At 35.0% G+C, this 17,516-nt stretch overlaps 1 protein-coding gene across 1 annotated transcript in view; it reads left to right on the forward strand.

The window, feature by feature from the left end:
* The window catches only part of LOC127875364 (kinesin light chain-like), a 55,071-nt gene that overhangs the window by 10,483 nt on the left and 27,072 nt on the right, over nt 1-17,516 (forward strand). Inside the window, 8 exon segments of the mRNA XM_052420397.1 lie at nt 5,287-5,422; nt 5,424-5,531; nt 5,851-6,081; nt 7,006-7,099; nt 8,930-9,158; nt 10,869-10,956; nt 14,831-14,932; nt 15,943-16,026. Of these exon segments, the coding sequence (XP_052276357.1) occupies nt 5,287-5,422; nt 5,424-5,531; nt 5,851-6,081; nt 7,006-7,099; nt 8,930-9,158; nt 10,869-10,956; nt 14,831-14,932; nt 15,943-16,026 (1,072 nt within the window).

Raw genomic sequence — 17,516 nt, forward strand, 5'->3', positions numbered from 1 at the left:
AGCTTAATCTCAGATGCTTCAAGATTTAAGTGGGTGGATATCAATGAGGAAAATTGCAATGCGTAAAACAATTACCTTACACTTAATTTTTTTTTAAAGATTATACCGTATATCAATGGATTTGTACCCATATATAAACACAATTTATATTTTGGGGATGTCAATTCAATGAATTTGCTTGTTTGTATAGCAATTGGGAATTTTCATTGATTGTGAATGTCTATGGGGTAGATCATTTTTTAGCTCTGCTGTTTTCGGAGAAAACCCGAGGTATTGTCATAGCCAGCTCGTCCGCCAGCTGCAGTGCTAAAACCTTAACATTGGCTTTAAAATCAAAAAGCTTCCACCTACAACTTTTAAACTTCATATGTAGCTGCACCTTGATGAGTTCTACATGCCACAACCATTTTTGGGTCATTAGGTCAAAGGTCAATGTCACTGTTACCTCTAAAAAAAAAAAAGACAAGTTTTCATTTATTTAAAACTGAACCTGCAGCCGAGCATTGGCACCCGCTATGCGGTGCTGTTGTTATTTTTGTTTGTGCATAGGGGATCACCTAGAGGGTCAGTAAGTAACTCACTGTTTAAGTGTATCTGAGTTTTTCACCAAGATTTGACCTGGTGACATAGATTTTTAACTAATTTTACTTGGTTTTATACATGGCCTGGATATTGTACAGGTCAACATTCCGACCAAGTTTTATGAAGATTGAGTCATAAAGTTTGCTTCTAGAGTTGTAATATATTTGACCCTTAAGTTTTTCACCTCAGGTGAACAAGATTCAAACTTGGCCTTCATATTGTTAAGATAAAGGGTTAATCAAAGTTTCAGAAAGATTAATATTTAAACCACGTTTCTAGAGTAGTCATAAATGTTTTTTAGATACGATTTATAGACTTAGTTTTTGATCCCGCTTGAACAAGATTCTGAGCCTACATATTGTCCACCTAAGCATAATTCTGCTCAAGTTTCATAAATATTTAAAAAAAATCCTCTTGGTGTGTTAATTTTTTTAACAAGGTGCACAGGTTAATCTGGAACAATCACTTGCATTAAACCCTTTGTTCCCAGGGCATGGCTCATATGTTTTTTGTCTAATACCAGTTATATAATCAAAAGTGAAATAATGACACCTCATGTTGTGTTATGAAGATCTTATAAAATGGTTAGATTATGTCAACACATCTAAAGTGGTGTAATAGACAGTATTGACTGGAAATCTCCTGGACGGAGTATTGATGTTGAATAATCAATAATAGGCAATCTCCAATCTCTCCCTTTTCCAATATATAGAGTAGTGTAGGTCGCAACCAATAGCCATATTTGGAAGCAGCCGTTCTTTGCCAAACAGGATTGCACATTTCTGAATGCAGAAAATACTGGATAAATTTTGCAATTAGTTTAAATTATATTGTTGGGAGTTAATGTGTTGCTCTTTTAAACATCTGTTGAGCACATGTGTGTGTAAGAGAATTGGAGGATTTATAGGAGGGAAAAATGAAGTGTGCAAGAAATTGAGTGGAACATCGTTTGACTCAGAGCTAGAGGTATTGATTCTGGAGATAGGTTAGCGGTTTGTTGGAAGTAGTTGGCCCTAATAGTGGAGTACAAATCTGACTGAGGAAAATTGTTAACTGGCAATGAGTGTTGTTACTCCATCTTGGAGAATCAGAAGAAGTGTGAACGGATTTTTTAATAACTCAAAATGATAGAATCTGAGACGGCTAAACTGTACAAAATGTGAGTATTGGTTATTGTAGCCACAGGTTTAGTCAGCTGACTAGACAGTAAAGAAATGCTTTCAAATGTATGGACATATGATTAAGGCTGTATTGATTTATATAGCAGCTGACTCACGTAACGATTAATTGTACATAATAGACTTAATGTTGGCTTGTTGGTATAATGGTAAACCATCATAGAATGTCAAATATTTACTTTGAATAATCTGACTGCAGAAAGTGTTTGCAACATCTGTTATATTAGGCTATAAAGTTTCCAACAAAAAAATGTTCTTTTTTATGGTATGCTTTGTTTCTTTTCATAATTCACTTTAGCTGCAAATAAAATGTTTAATGCTTGATATCCGCATAAGCATACTCAAAATTAAAATGTTAATTGTAGGCGAATATACATCCGCTAAGCACCAATATAAAAATATGAAAAGCAAGCCTGGCAAATGAACCCATTCCCAAACTGAATTCGTATTGATTTTCACAATTTCTCCCCCCCCCCCCCTCCCCTTCCCAAAAAAGCAAGCCTTTTCCTGACATAACATTATCTACAGGTCCATTAAATGGACCCATTCCCAAACTGAATTCGTATTGATTTTCACAATTTCACCCCCTCTTCCCCCCAAAAAAATAATGATGAACAATCGATGTAGTAATTGCTGTAAAAGTGATGCACCCTATTTTCAGGTCATTTTTAGTTGGATTCCTTGTTATATATACATTTATAATGATTTTTATGCCCCCGAAGTAGGGCATATAGTGATCAGACTGTCTGTCCGTCTGTCTGTCCGTCCGTCCGTCTGTCCGTCCATCACACTTTGCGTTAAGGTTTCGAAAAATGCTTTTAACTTCTATATCGCTTCAGATAGCAACTTCATATTTGGCATGCATGTGTATATGGACAAGGCCTTTCCATACGCTCACACATTTTGACCCCTGTGACCTTGACCATGAACTTAGGGTCTGTGTTTAGGTTTCGAAATCTGTGTTTAGGTTTCGAAAAATGCTCATAACTTCTATCAAAGCATTTATAGGGGGCATATGTCATGCTATGGTGACAGCTCTTGTTTTTTAAAAAGTTGATTTTTCATTTTATTTTGATTATTTTTCATTCAAAATGATTTTTTTGCACTATAACCACCTGTGGTTTTGAATATAAATGTTGTCTTCAACCAGTGTTATTTATTATTGATATTTATTATGTACCTTTTGGTTACCTGACCATGTTTACGTTATCTTAGTCGGCATAAGTGTAGCCTTCAGGAAATTTTTATGAATAATATATGTACTAGTATCAATCAGCAGGCATTGTAATTATGGTATAATGTGTATTGAGTTTTCAGGATGTGATTGATTTTTCTAAGTCAAGATTATAAGGATGTTAACAAACATTTTCATCTTGAACTTTAATGTTAAAAACAATATTAAACAACAATTCTTATTTCTAGCTGTTTGTATTATTTGAACTGATTTGTTGCTGACTATTTTTATGTCCCCCACTATAGTAGTGGGGGACATATTGTTTTTGCCCTGTCTGTTGGTTGGTCTGTTGGTTGGTTGGTTTGCGCCAACTTTAACATTTTGCAATAACTTTTGCTATATTGAATATAGCAACTTGATATTTGGCATGCATGTGTATCTCATGGAGCTGCACATTTTGAGTGGTGAAAGGTCAAGGTCAAGGTCATCCTTCAAGGTCAGAGGTCAAATAGATGTGGCCAAAATCGCTCATTTTATGAATACGTTTGCAATATTGAAGATAGCAACTTGATATTTGGCATGCATGTGTATCTCATGGAGCTGCACATTTTTAGTGGTGAAAGGTCAAGGTCAAGGTCATCCTTCAAGGTTAAATATATGGGAAAAAATTGCTCATCTAATGTCACTTCTGCAATATTGAAGCTAGCAATTTTATATTTGAAATGCATGTGTATCTCATGGAGCTGCACATTTTGAGTAATGAAAGGTCAAGTTCAAGATCATCCTTCAAGGTCAAACGTCATATAGGGGGACATTGTGTTTCACAAACGCATCTTGTTTATATTTACAAAAAGATGTGGGGTGTTTTAAAAACATTTTAGCAGAAAAAATGTAAACAACAACTTATTATTATGGATAATAGGTTGCAGATATGAATTGTAAAACATTTATGAAAATTATCCAACTATCAAGTTTGACAAGTTATACATCATGTATGTAGTGTTTAAGAAAATTACATAGTTGAGAATATGAGAGAAAATAATTGGGGTGAATAAAAACAATAAATAATATGTTGACTATTTACTGTTAAATGTTCTGCAGATATATAAGTATTTGTTGAAATGGTTAAAGTAATAATTATGACCCTCTGCCCACTATCATGTGTCACAAGTTTTATAATAATGCGAATACAGTACTGAATGTGAGCCAATCAAAAGTGAATTGCAAGACATGATTGCTTGCAACACTTCATGTTCTTTGCCTTGAACATACTGTAACATCTGGCAGCTGATAAGTTTATGTTTTCTCTACTGGAAATTCCAGCATTGTTCAGCTAGTATACATGTATGTGACATTTTCTTTACATTCAAAGTTTTTACCCCCTTCTACCTTGCCTCATAACACTATTTTTCTCCTGTTTTACTTGGAAACATCAACATCCTTTATGGCTTTTCATCACATGCTCTGTTTATACGTTTTGAATCCGAAGTTTTGTGTGATATTGCTTTTGTTTAATATGTTTATATCCTTGCAAAATTTGTATTACCTGATATGTTTTCACTATGTTTGAGATTGAATTTAAAGGGCTTTTATATCTATTGTTTATGAAATAAACTTATAATATGTTCACTTCCTTGGCTTACGGTGTAAAATAAGCTCACATTTTGTTGCATCCAAATCTAAGTGAAAGGTGTTTTTGAAAAATATGTGTTCTTGAAAATAAACTTTAACCTTGAATGCTTTGATCATACCAATGATTAAAGCTGGTAATTAATGAATGCCTGCTACATGTCCCTAGCTGCTTGGTCGGCAACTGGCTTTGTCAGAGCACATCTTAGACTCAAACCTTTGACCTTCCAATCTGTAGGTAAACGTCTTAACCACTATGCACATCAATTTGACAGTTTTGCCTAGTTAACATGATCTTCTTATCTTGCTATTTGCTACTTAAACTGCCACTAAGTATAATGGATACTTAAAATTAGTGCAAAGATGAAAAAAACTTTGACTATAGTATACTGTTGTCAACTATTCAAATAGTTAGTTACTGATAGATCACTACCAAATGCGTTGTATATTTACAGTAATTGCATACAAGTAATAGAAGAGTTTTTCCAAGTATGCAATTCTAATCTTTTCTTACAATCTATCAATATTACTCAAACAGATGCATTGTATTCTTGCAGAAAGGGCATAGAAACAATTAAATATAGTTTTTCCTAGTATTCTGTAATCATCTATTCTTATTTAGTTGCCAATATAAATCTAGCATATGAAATCTTTGTATAAAATAATTGTCATCCATTCTAACCAGTCACTAAAATAATCCTTCAGTCTGTTATTTACTTGCAGTAAGCGCATAGAAGAGATAGGGAAAATGACGTCCCTGTCGCAGGAGGACATCATGTCCAACACCAAGACTGTGATCCAGGGCCTGGACACACTCAAGAACGAGCACCAGCAGATCCTCAATGGCCTGCTCACCTCCTGTGAAGAGCATCAAGATGGAGAACGGGGACACGAACCTCATGGACGAGAAGACCAACATCCTGAGGAAGTCCTTGGAGACCATAGAACTGGGTCTGAGTGAAGCACAGGTGAGCACTTGGAAGCTATCAAGAGTAGCTTTGAAACAACATTTATCAATGAAGTAGTGAATAAAGTAAGCAATCAAACATGTTCAGCCATATTTATCTGTTTTGTTTTATGTGATTAGTTTTTTTTACTGACAGTTGTATCAGAATGGTGGAAAACTTTGCAAAATATGTGTACAGTTGCAACGATTTCAATAAAAGGAGGGTTTGACAGAGGTTGAAGAGGTGTTTATTAGCTTTAAATTAATTTTATTTGAATATCTTCATTTTGTTAATCAACTTTTTCACTCTCCCCAATGCTGAGGTTTGCTATCGTCTCCAGGTCATGCTATCCCTGGCCCAGCATCATGAACATGTTGAAGCCGAGAAACAGAAACTGCGGGCCAAGGTGCGGCGACTGTGTCAGGAGAATGGCTGGCTGAGAGACGAGCTGGACGCTACACAACAGAAGCTGCAGTTCAGTGAGCAAAGGGTGGCAACTCTGGAGGAGGAGAAGAAGCACCTGGAGTTCATGAACGAGATGAAGAAATATGACACCAATGAATCTCAGAATGTAGGTTAAATTTTAAACCTATTTACTTAAGCTTGATTTCATCCAAAGTCTAAGGTTTATTGAAATGCTCTCAAGTCAGTTTCCTGCGTAGAACCAATACGTATTATTGGTGGAGATCTAAAGGACGCTCCCACGTTGGGGATTGAACCCATGACCTCCTGGTTGCTAGGCGAGCACTATACACGCTACGCAACAGGGAATTGTAGGAATGTAGGTTGGGTCGGGGAAAAAATCGAGATGTAGAAACACGACACCAATCAATCTCAGAATGAAGGTTTGGCTGGGGAGATCAAGAAATATGATGCAATTTGAATATGTTTTTTTCTGTTGTTATTTTTATTGAAAGGTGACTTAACATCTATATTTACAAATTACTTCTTGCAATAAAACATATATGCAATGTATAAATAATGTATTTATTTCATAATGTTTGCATGCCATGCAAATATCTGAAAACTCTTAACATAAACTGAGAACATATTTTGCAACATACAATTATTTGGTTACTATAAGTGAATTTGATATTTTCTTAGTTTGCCATTTCTTGGAAATATTCTAATTGTTTGCTCAGGAACAAAGAAGTTTGGCATTACTTGTTTACAAGATCTGTTACATGATCCACAACATGCAAAAATGGGTCTGACACCATATGTTGACAGGGTAGCTCCATACCAGCCTGACCAGTTGCGCAGTATGGTCAGGAGCTACCTGTGTCATGCACGGTTTTGGACAATCAAGAGCAGACAGGGTAGCTCCTTAAACAGATTGCCAGGATACACAGGCTGGTCTGGAGCTATAACTGGCATCATATGGCATAAGACCCAATTTCACATGGTGCAACTTTTAGATCTGTTACAAACTGGGTTATACTGTGTACAGACTTTACCCTCCCTGTATCATTGTGTATCTCATGACTTTTTGTAGCCTGATGAAAATAAAGAACAGTCTGAGTCCAGCACGTCACAGAACCTGGACCTGGGATTCCCAGAGGATGATGAGGAACCTAGCAACCCAGAAGGTGATGTGAGGACATCAGTCCCAGTTTCTTTGCTACACACTGTAGAACCTCAATCAGTGGTTTTGTCATTTTTGATATATCTAAGTAATTATACCCCAACAAACGAAGTTTAGGGGGGTATATAGGAGTGAACTTGTCTGTCGGTTGGTCTGTCGGTTGGTCCGTATTTAGTGTCCGCTCTCTAATTCAAGTAGTTTTCATCCGATCTTCACCAAACTTGGTCAGAAGTTGTATCTACATGATGTCTAGGCCAAGTTAGAACATGGGCCTTGCCAGGGTCAATAACTAGGTCAGTGGGTCACTTAGTGCGTTTTAAACATTCAGCATGTTGTGTCGCTCTCTAATTCAAGTAGTTTTCATCCGATCTTCACCAAACTTGGTCAGAAGTTGTATCTACATGATGTCTAGGCCAAGTTCGAACTGAGGGCCTTGCCGGGTCAAAAACTAGGTCACGGGGTCACTGATGCGTTTTAAACATTCAGCATGTTGTTCGCTCTCTAATTCAAGTAGTTTTCATCCGATCTTCACCAAACTTGGTCAGAAGTTGTATCTAGATGATCTTAAGGCCAGTTCTAACATGGGCCTTGCCGGGTCAAAAACTAGGTCACGGGGCAACTTAGTGCATTTTTTAACATTCAGCATGGTGTCCTCTCTCTTATTCAAGTAGTTTTAATCTGATCTTCACCAAACTTAGTCAGAAGTTTTATCTAGATGATCTGAAGGCCAAGTTCGAACATGGGCCATGCCAGATCAAAAACTAGGTCACAGGGTCACTTAGTTACGTTTTACACATTGAGCATGGTGTCTGCTCTCTATTTCAAGTAGTTTAAATCCGATCTTCACCACACTTGGTCAGAAGTTGTAACTAGATGATGTGTAGGTCGAGATCGAACATGGGCCATGCCGGGTCAAAAACTAGGTCACGGAGTCACTTAGTGTGTTTTAAACCTCACCATGTTGTCCGCTCTCTAATTCAAGTAGTTTTAATCCAATCTTCCCCAAAATTGGTCAGAAGTTGTATCTTGATAATGTCTAAGGCAAGTTTGAATATGGGTCATGCTGGGTAAAAAACAAGGTCACGGAGTCACTTAGTGCGTTTTAAACATCACAATGTTTTCCGCTCTCTTAATTCAAGTAGTTTTCATCCAATCTTTACCAAACTTGGTCAGAAGTTGTATCTAGATGATGTATAGGTCAAGTTTGAAGATGGGTCATGCCGGGTCAAAAACTAGGTCACTGCGTATCTTAGTGCGTTTTAAACCTCACTATGTTGTCCGCTCTCTAATTCAAGTAGTTTTCATCCAACCCTCACCAAACTTGGTCACAAGTTTTATCTAATGATCTCTAGGACAAGTTTGAACATGGGCCATTCCGTGCCTAAAACTAGGTCACAGGGTCACTTAGTGCGTTTTTTAACATTCAGCATGGTGTCCGCTCTCTAATTCAAGTAGTTTACATCCGATCTTCACCAAACATGGTCAGAAGTTTTATGGAGATGATCTTAAGGCCAAGTTAGAACATGGGCTCTTTCTGGGTCAGAAACTAGGTCAAGGGGTCACTTAGTGCATTTTAAAAATTGAGCATTGTGTCCGCTGTTTTTTGTGAAGACGACATGCAAAATATTATGTGTCAATGCGGCATGATGGGGGTATTTGTCACGTCTGTGATAAAGCTCTAGTTGAAAGTAGCGCACTGTCTGCAGTCTTATTCTTCTTTAGTTGTCCTGTTATTCTTTTGACTGCAATTGCTAATCGCTGAGTAGGAAACTGGCCATATAAGAATAATATTTATTAAGAAAATTAACACCCGTCCCTGATCTGCCCCTTTCAGCCCTGTCGCCCTCCCAGCCCAGTGCTATGGCCCAGGCGGCCAGTGGGGGATACGAGATCCCTGCTCGGCTACGCACCCTCCACAATCTAGTCATCCAGTACGCATCCCAGGGTCGGTACGAGGTCGCTGTGCCCCTCTGCAAGCAGGCACTTGAGGACCTGGAGAAGACAAGCGGCCATGACCACCCGGATGTGGCCACCATGCTTAACATATTGGCTCTCGTCTACAGGTAGGGGGCGCTGTTTGGGGCGAGGTATTCAAGGGTTGGAAATTTAGAAGTGTCACATTGTTTAAGTGAATATCAATTTGTGAATGTGTGGGAATGAAATTAATGATAATTGAATTCAACATTCTTTTAAATTAAGTATTTTGTATGGCCTTTATCTTTGTTGCTATAGTTAATGCTCCTAATTGTGTATATTTGCAATTTAGTTTAAATCATTCAGTGTTCAGCCAGAAATATTTGTTGGCTATATGTGTTCATTGTGCAATACTGAAGTCACCTCAGACATGTCTGTCCATCTGTCCATAGAGACAAACTTTTTGGACAGAGTACTCAAATCACAATTTTCACATTTTTAATGTACAACATTTAAAATTTCATTATATGCATGTCCATTATTAAACATCCTAATGTTAAAAATTGCTGAAGTTATGCCCTTTTTTCAAATAAAAAAGGGGCAAAAATTGTTGTCAACGATTATTTCATTATGAAATAGCATTAAATCTACCCTAGATGACATGTTTGGTATAAACTCAATAACGCTTCCTACAAAGCTTTGATACTTGCACAGATGTTGTCTTTTAAATCTATCAACATTCCCAAATCAACACACCCACATCAACAACACCACCACCTTTTTACCTGGACTTTTTCATGCTTGTGTATCACTAATTCACAAGGCACACATTTTTGGTCAACCCAAAATAATGTGTATCGTTTACAATCAATACTGCTTACTCCAAAGCTTTGATTCTTGCATAGAAATTGTTTATTAATACTCTCAACACACCCACCCATCACCTGACCTTATTTTGACCTTGACATTGACCTACTATGAAATCAGACTTAATTGTTTGTAAAACCTTATTGACAGTTTGCTTAACATTTGTTTTACTTACTAAAAACAATTTAAACTTCTAATCAATACTCAGCACCTGACCTAATTTTGGACCAAGACTTTTTAGAACGGGCCAATGAATGGATTGTGATAGGGCATTAGCAAACGCACCAATGTGTTTCAAAGTTCAATTTCTATAAATGAATTGATAACATGATGATGATGAGGATGAGGATGATGATTATTATTATGTACCTATTCTTTATGAATTAATGATAGACTTGCATTGTAGATATCCACGGATGTCTGTGTGATTGGCTCATGTAAACTCATAGTTTGTTATTATTGTTGTATGTTGTATTTCAACTGGATGATTTCCTTAGGGACCAGGGCAAGTACAAAGAAGCGGGTAACCTGTTGAATGATGCACTCAAAATACGTGAGAAAACGTTAGGACGCGACCACCCAGCAGTGAGTGTTGTCACAGTGATAAGATAGATTTAGTACTATAGGAACATGGGTGTACTGAGTCACAAGTTTGTTGCAATGTTGAACTGTGTTTTGATGGACATAAATTATAGTGGCAATTTCTGTATTTTTGGAAATTCTATTCCAATGTTTTAATTTTATTTTTTATTGTCTAAAGAATGCATCTGCTTTCTAATTTTGAGAAATTTTTATTATTGGATCAATAGGTATCTTATGGTAACAGCTTCTAGTTGTCAGGATTAAATAAAAATAATGCTACCATCAAAATATTTAACACAACATTGACCTGTAACAAGCTTTTGATAAGGTCACATGTGACTGTAGACAATTTATATTTAACTTGTTGATTATAGATTGTTGAACATGCATATTGGCCAACAATTTTTCAGAGATCAAGGCAAATATAAAGAGGCCGCCAATTTGTTAAACGATGCCCTAGGCATCCGTGAGAAAACTCTCGGACCAGATCACCCGGCAGTGAGTTATACATCCTTGGAATGTGGTGCTTGAGAAACTGTTGGGCTTATGGGATTTTTAATTAGGAAGTATCAAATAGAACCAGTACCAAATTGTTTTTTGTACATTATGTATCACTGGTTTCTTACTTCAAATAAGCCATAAGGTAAAAGGTATGTGATCTAAAAAAAACTTTACTTTGAAATGAATTGCCCTTATCCACTTATATGGCATTACAGTGTCATTCAGCAATAGACATAAGATTAATTGATTAAAAAATCAAAGTCTGTTTGCTTAAATTTTGATGAAAGACATTTAATTTATTGTGATCTGTCAGAATTGTACAGTTGAGTTTTACTCTGGTTAAACCTGGCTGAAGGCATGTGCGCAAGTGTTGTCTTAGATTAGCCTGTGGAGTCTCCTGCATTGCCTGTGTGGGATGCTAAACTTGGACAACACTTTACTCATGTGCATTAATCCTTGATATCCCAGACTGCTGCTCAGTACTATTCTGTAGTTGGAGACCCCAACATTTTCTCATCACCATATTGCTTCTCCCTACTGCATGTTGTATGGCAGTGTAAACCCATCGCATGCCAGAGTCAACATCTGTGACCCTTGTACTCGGATTTGCCCCCAAGAATAAGGACTTTAACCTAAAATTATTCATATAGTGTACAAAGAAATAACTACATTGATTACATCAACTTCCCAACCATTTTATTTAAAATAATATGATTGCCATATATGTGATGCAGGAAATTAACATTTTTATCTACATGCGCTCATACAAAATTTGGGAGATGAAATTTTATGCTATTACTCTAGAAGGAATTAAACATTATTCATGTAAAATCTTCAGTGCACTTTTATGTATACAATTTGTGCAGAATTGTGATTAAAATAATTAGGAGTGCCATCTAAAATACAAAATTTAATTTTCTTTTTAAAATGTTGTTAAATCTTTTTCTCACCTACATGCACCTGACAGTTGTATAATGATGTCAGCTATAAGCCCTTTCCATGTAACAGTGTTCTGTAATTGGGGTCACAGGGAAAAACTCTGGACATCATGTACCTTTTATTTTATTCCCTTTCATTGAATTATTTTGAATGTTTATTGCAACTGTTCATTTTGGTTTCTGTGTTGTTTTTCAAGAAAAATGCATGTTCCTTTTACAAAATATTGCCTTTATTATGCATAAATCAACTACAGCGTTCACTGAAAAAAGGCCTCTATAGTCTACATATTTCTCTAAAGTCTTTTGGGTGCAATAGATTTTAGGGTTTCCTCCATGACCATGTAACATGATGTGGGGCTGTTTAGGTAAGGCCAGGGAGAGATGTTCCTGTGTATGTTATTAGAAAATGTTTCATTTAAGGAATCAAAATGGTGCATTTAGTGGTATACCTTATTGTGTGTAAAAACCATTGTTTTACTTTGTTGCAGAACAAAATATGAACTCTCAATTCATTATTGACTTTTTTTACCCCAAAATAAGAAGGATTATTCTCAAAGATGTTTCACACTTACAATTCACAAGACTGATACTGTTCTTGAGAAATTCACTTGTCACTATTAACCCTCCAATCCATTTTAGAACCAAGCTATATTGATATGTCTCTGTTTTATTTCTCGTCTAATTTAGGTTATTAGTCTATTGCTCTAAATATTAAAATCAGGAGAAAACAACAAACTTTCCTTGAAGGTTATGCTATTAAATACACAAAAATAACTTTAATGAAGCATGTTATGCTGCTAAATCAGTTAATTCTTCAATTTATATCGATACTTTGTATCTACTTTTTAAAAACGTAACATGTACTGAAATCAGCAATAATATGAGTGTAGCTGTAGCTAATGAGTTTTCACTCAAGAGTATAATTATCAATGCATAGCTAATTGTCTGGAGTGTCTTGCTGACCTTAATACAATTGATTTATCAATCAAGAGAATTTAATTTAATCAATTACTGTGCTATACCAGCCCCACCTGTTGGAAGTTGAGTTTATTTGTTTCCATGTATGACATGTGGTGTAGCTAATTAAGGCATCATGTGGCAATTAATGGATGTTGAAATAGCACTCCTGATTAAAAGGGATGTTGCTTATGACAAGCCATATTGGTATAGGAGAAACCCTGATTATGTTACATTTTCATAAGCATTGTGAAGTCTCTAAATGATTATACTTTGTTAAATTCCTATATCACTTCTTTTCATGCAATTTTTTATCTGTTCCTTTTGTCGAACGACCAGCTTGGTACTTCCTTTCTAAGGAATAAACTGCAGATGTGGAAAGCTGTTTTGTTTGGTGCCTTTTCTAGTATTCATTTTCAGATTCCTTATGGTTAAGGGCCTTATAAAATCAAGGCTAAAATACAGCTTATAACATGTATTTTAATAAATTTTGTTTCATTTAATGTTTAAACAAAAAATACCTGTTACAATTTTTCCATTAACATTATAATTCATTAGTCTTGCTAAACAGGTCTATCAATTAAATGAAGTACTTTTGAAAGTTGTTTCATGAAATTTCAATCTTTTGTGGTATTTTTTTTTATAGCTATTATGCTTGCTGTATTTGTTTTCTTTGTTGAAATGTATGTTATGGTTTTTGATTGTATTCAAATTTCAATTAATGTAAGGCTGCATATGTTTCAATACACTTCACTGATTTGAATGTCCGTACAATTTGTGTTCTGTTTTCTCTTTGAATAGGTTTTTCAATGTTAATCTTATTAAAATGTTAATGTCTGTAACTAAAAAGTTTGCAAACTACTGTATATGCATTGCACATAAACACTTTGTTTCTAATCAGGAACATCTTCACGTGACTTTTTCGGAGCCCTCTCATTCGTAAGAGTTATCTATAAGTATCATGATCTTTTTAAACAAATAAGTATTTTTTCAGTTAAGTGCAACCGCGCGTTTGAAGGGTTAGAAAAATGTCGGATCAGTGTGGGGACTTCATATTACAAACGCGCGGTTACACTACTGAAAAAATACTTATTTGTTTAAAAAGATCATGATACCTATAGAAAACTCTCACAAATGAGCGGGCTCTCCACTATATCCCATTAAAAATGGTAAAATATTTAATAAGACATCATTAAAAATGTTAACTGGGTCGAGCTTGATTCTCCCAACACAGATCTTAAAAAGTCACGTGGTATAGGCACCGTGATCTTCCTATGATACTTATTTCTGTAATTTTGAACAACACAGATTACATTTGCTTTGCTGTTTACCACTCTGTGACATGTATTTTACTCATTCATATATTACAAGTCTTTCAGAAATGTTTTAGTTAATTATACTGCTTCGTCACTTGTAAATAGGTTGATTATAATGCTTAATTGAGAAGCTCTTTTATATCATCAACAGTCTGATGCCTCTATACTATCCGCTGACAATGCATTAGAGGTCACTTTCAGGTGACCTTTCAATAACAGATCGTACTATTGCTATAAAAAGTACATTTTTGGCACTTGCTTAAGATAAAGGCTCAAATTGTTTGAGTGTCAATTTTCTTAAATTTAAGATGGTGTGCAGACAATAATGTAGGTAGCAATATGTGAGAAGCATATATACATGCAACTTCATGAACCAGACAGCAATTTATACATTTACATTAATTGAATTGTTTTAACACGTGCTGTATCGCGACAGGACAGGCAAGAGTTTCCAAAAGCCTTTTCATAATGAGTTATTTGATAGGTAAAAAAACACCATCTGATTAATCAACTGAAAATGATCTCCTATGTGATGTCATTAACAGCACCAACTAATGGAACAAACGTAAGGGTTAAATTGGACTTAATTGACTTAATCTATGGAATGCATTTTTAACAGAAAAAGCCTCTGTAATATGTTAACTATGCATTTGTTTTCAGGTTGCTGCCACATTAAATAACTTAGCTGTTTTATATGGAAAACGTGGAAAATATAAAGAAGCAGAGCCTCTTTGTAAACGGGCATTAGAAATTAGAGAAAAGGTAAAGATTTGATTGTGCCCTGCAGAATGAATTATTTTGCCTTCAATACTATTTTGTACATGTTTTGTTTATGCTTTAAAAGACCAAAATCAAATGTAAATAATGAGATTGAGACTGTACAACAATTGTCATTAAAAAATTACTAATTATAATTAATGCCCAGAATAATGATACTTTACAACATCTTTATATCACCTACCAAAGGCTGAGGGATGAATTGGCGTTGTCTGTCATTCTGTCTGTCACATACTTTTCAGGGCTTTATCTCAGAAAAAATATCAGATATCATCATGAAACTCCATGGGTGTATAGATATCATTGAGAAGAAGTGCAATGCATAAGAACCACAACCCTATACTTTCTTTAATAAGAGTTATTTCCTTTTTTAATGTAATTGTTCATAGCTACATGTTTTAATATAAATGAGGAGAAGTGTCATACTTAAGGACCATAACCCTGCACTTTCTCAAATAAGAGTTATTGCCCTTTGTTGTTTTTATATGATGCGTTTTTTCAGGGCTATATCTCAGATAGGCTACACGATTCCAAAATGAAACTTCATGGGTCTATCAATTTCTCTGAGGAGAATTTCAATGAATAAAAACAATTACCCTACACTTTATTATTTTTGTAGGATTATACCGTATACCAAGGGGTTTGCACCCATCCATAACTAAAATTTATTTGGTAATTAATTGGGATATCTATTGAATGCCAATGCTTGTTTATTATTTTTGTGCCATTTTACTTAAAAAAATATTTAAACTGTCTAGTGAGGTCAACAAATAAATCAATAAACTATTTGTGTCAAACTGTAATACATTTGACAATTAACATTTCTTGGCAAGTATGTTCATATCAAGTTCTTTAATGTTAAGAGTTAAGTTGTTACTGCACGTTATCCTTCTTTTTTCCTTTATTGTAACTGTCTGTTAACTGGTCTGCCAAGTTAGGAAAATAACTGATATTTTCTATGGTGATTAATTCTAATGATTGATTCAATATTTCAGGTTTTAGGAGAAGACCATCCTGATGTTGCTAAGCAACTTAATAATTTAGCGTTGTTATGTCAGAACCAAGGAAAATACGAGGAGGTAAGTTATTGCTTTCAAATTAAAAATAAGCAATTTGCAGAAACCATCTGTTACTAATGATGATACATAATACAAAATATGGTACAATTGTAAAATTATCAGATCAATTAAGTGGAATGAATGTCCTGTTAAAATATATATTGCATTTTTGGAAAAAAAAAACTGTCAGTTTTCTAAAAGATTTAATGAAATGAAGTTTAGTGAAGTTTGTTTTTAATGTTATCAGCTGCACGACATATGTTTTCAAATTTGTAAAATAATATCAATATACAATGTTAAGTGTTAAGCAATATTAATATGATAAAATCTAATACCATGTTGCTCCACTCGATGTGAATTATATCAATAAAATGTGTACTGTTTAAATCAAATCGTAGACCCAGATGAGATGCCGCATGATGCTGCGTCTCATCTGGGTCTGCGCTGTTTGCTTAAAGGAATTTGAGTGTAATTTGAGTGAAACTGAGTGTAAAGGCATGTTCTCTCCCGGTCCCATGATCAACTGGTTGTGTTTTAATGCTGCCATGCTCAGGTAGAGCAATACTACCAGAGAGCGCTAGAAATTTACGAGTCGAAACTCGGCCCTGATGATCCTAACGTCGCTAAGACGAAAAACAATTTGGTAAGATGGTATATGTATTGTATATTGACGACAGCTGTTGCCACATAGCTTTAGTTCTAGCCAGACATTCATTTTATTACTTTTTGTGTTAAAGGTCATTTTCATTTCTCTTGCACATGATTCCCTGCAGTGTTGCTTAGTTCAGTTTTGCATGAGAATTGTAGCTGGGCTAGATTAATCACGTTTTGGAATTGATTAAATGTAATAACAATTTGTATTGAATTACATGTTGTTTATTGCATGAAAGGATGTCATTTGGGTTTTTAAGTTCATTTGCTTGCCATATCATATTTTTATAAGGTTTGATATTAAAAATCATAGGATATTAGTCAACATCAAGACAGCAACATTACAATGGATAATTAAAATAAAAGAAGATAAAAAAAACAAAGTTGTCCTTTGGTCAGTTGTCCTTTTAGATTGTTTTATGTTATTAAAAGCTTTCAAAGTAGATTAGAAAAAGCTTTTCATAGCTCAAGTGTGATTCTTTCCTATAGTATGCCACATATTCTTCATTTTGAACATTTAAGCGTAAAAAGGTTACCATGCTGCTGCTTGTAAATGCTTTGCTTATTTGATACATACCTGATACTTTGTTTAGTTTCATTCAGGCTGTATGTGTATATTTCTGGCTGAAACGTATATATCCTGAACATTATCCCATTAAAAGTCTCATTTACTGTCATAAGATACACGTTGAATTCATTTTCTTAAGTTGCTTTACTGGTTTAGTCAACAAATGAAAAATAAGTTAAAAGGCTCTGGCATGCCAACATGTTTTTGGTTGCCATAATTTGTATCCTTGCCTTTTTCTCCAAATCCAAAACTATCATGTTTTACTATTGACTAGCATGGGAACAACATAACT

The sequence above is a fragment of the Dreissena polymorpha genome, chromosome 3 (assembly GCF_020536995.1).
Source record: "Dreissena polymorpha isolate Duluth1 chromosome 3, UMN_Dpol_1.0, whole genome shotgun sequence".
NCBI classification, from domain to species: Eukaryota; Metazoa; Mollusca; class Bivalvia; order Myida; family Dreissenidae; genus Dreissena; species Dreissena polymorpha.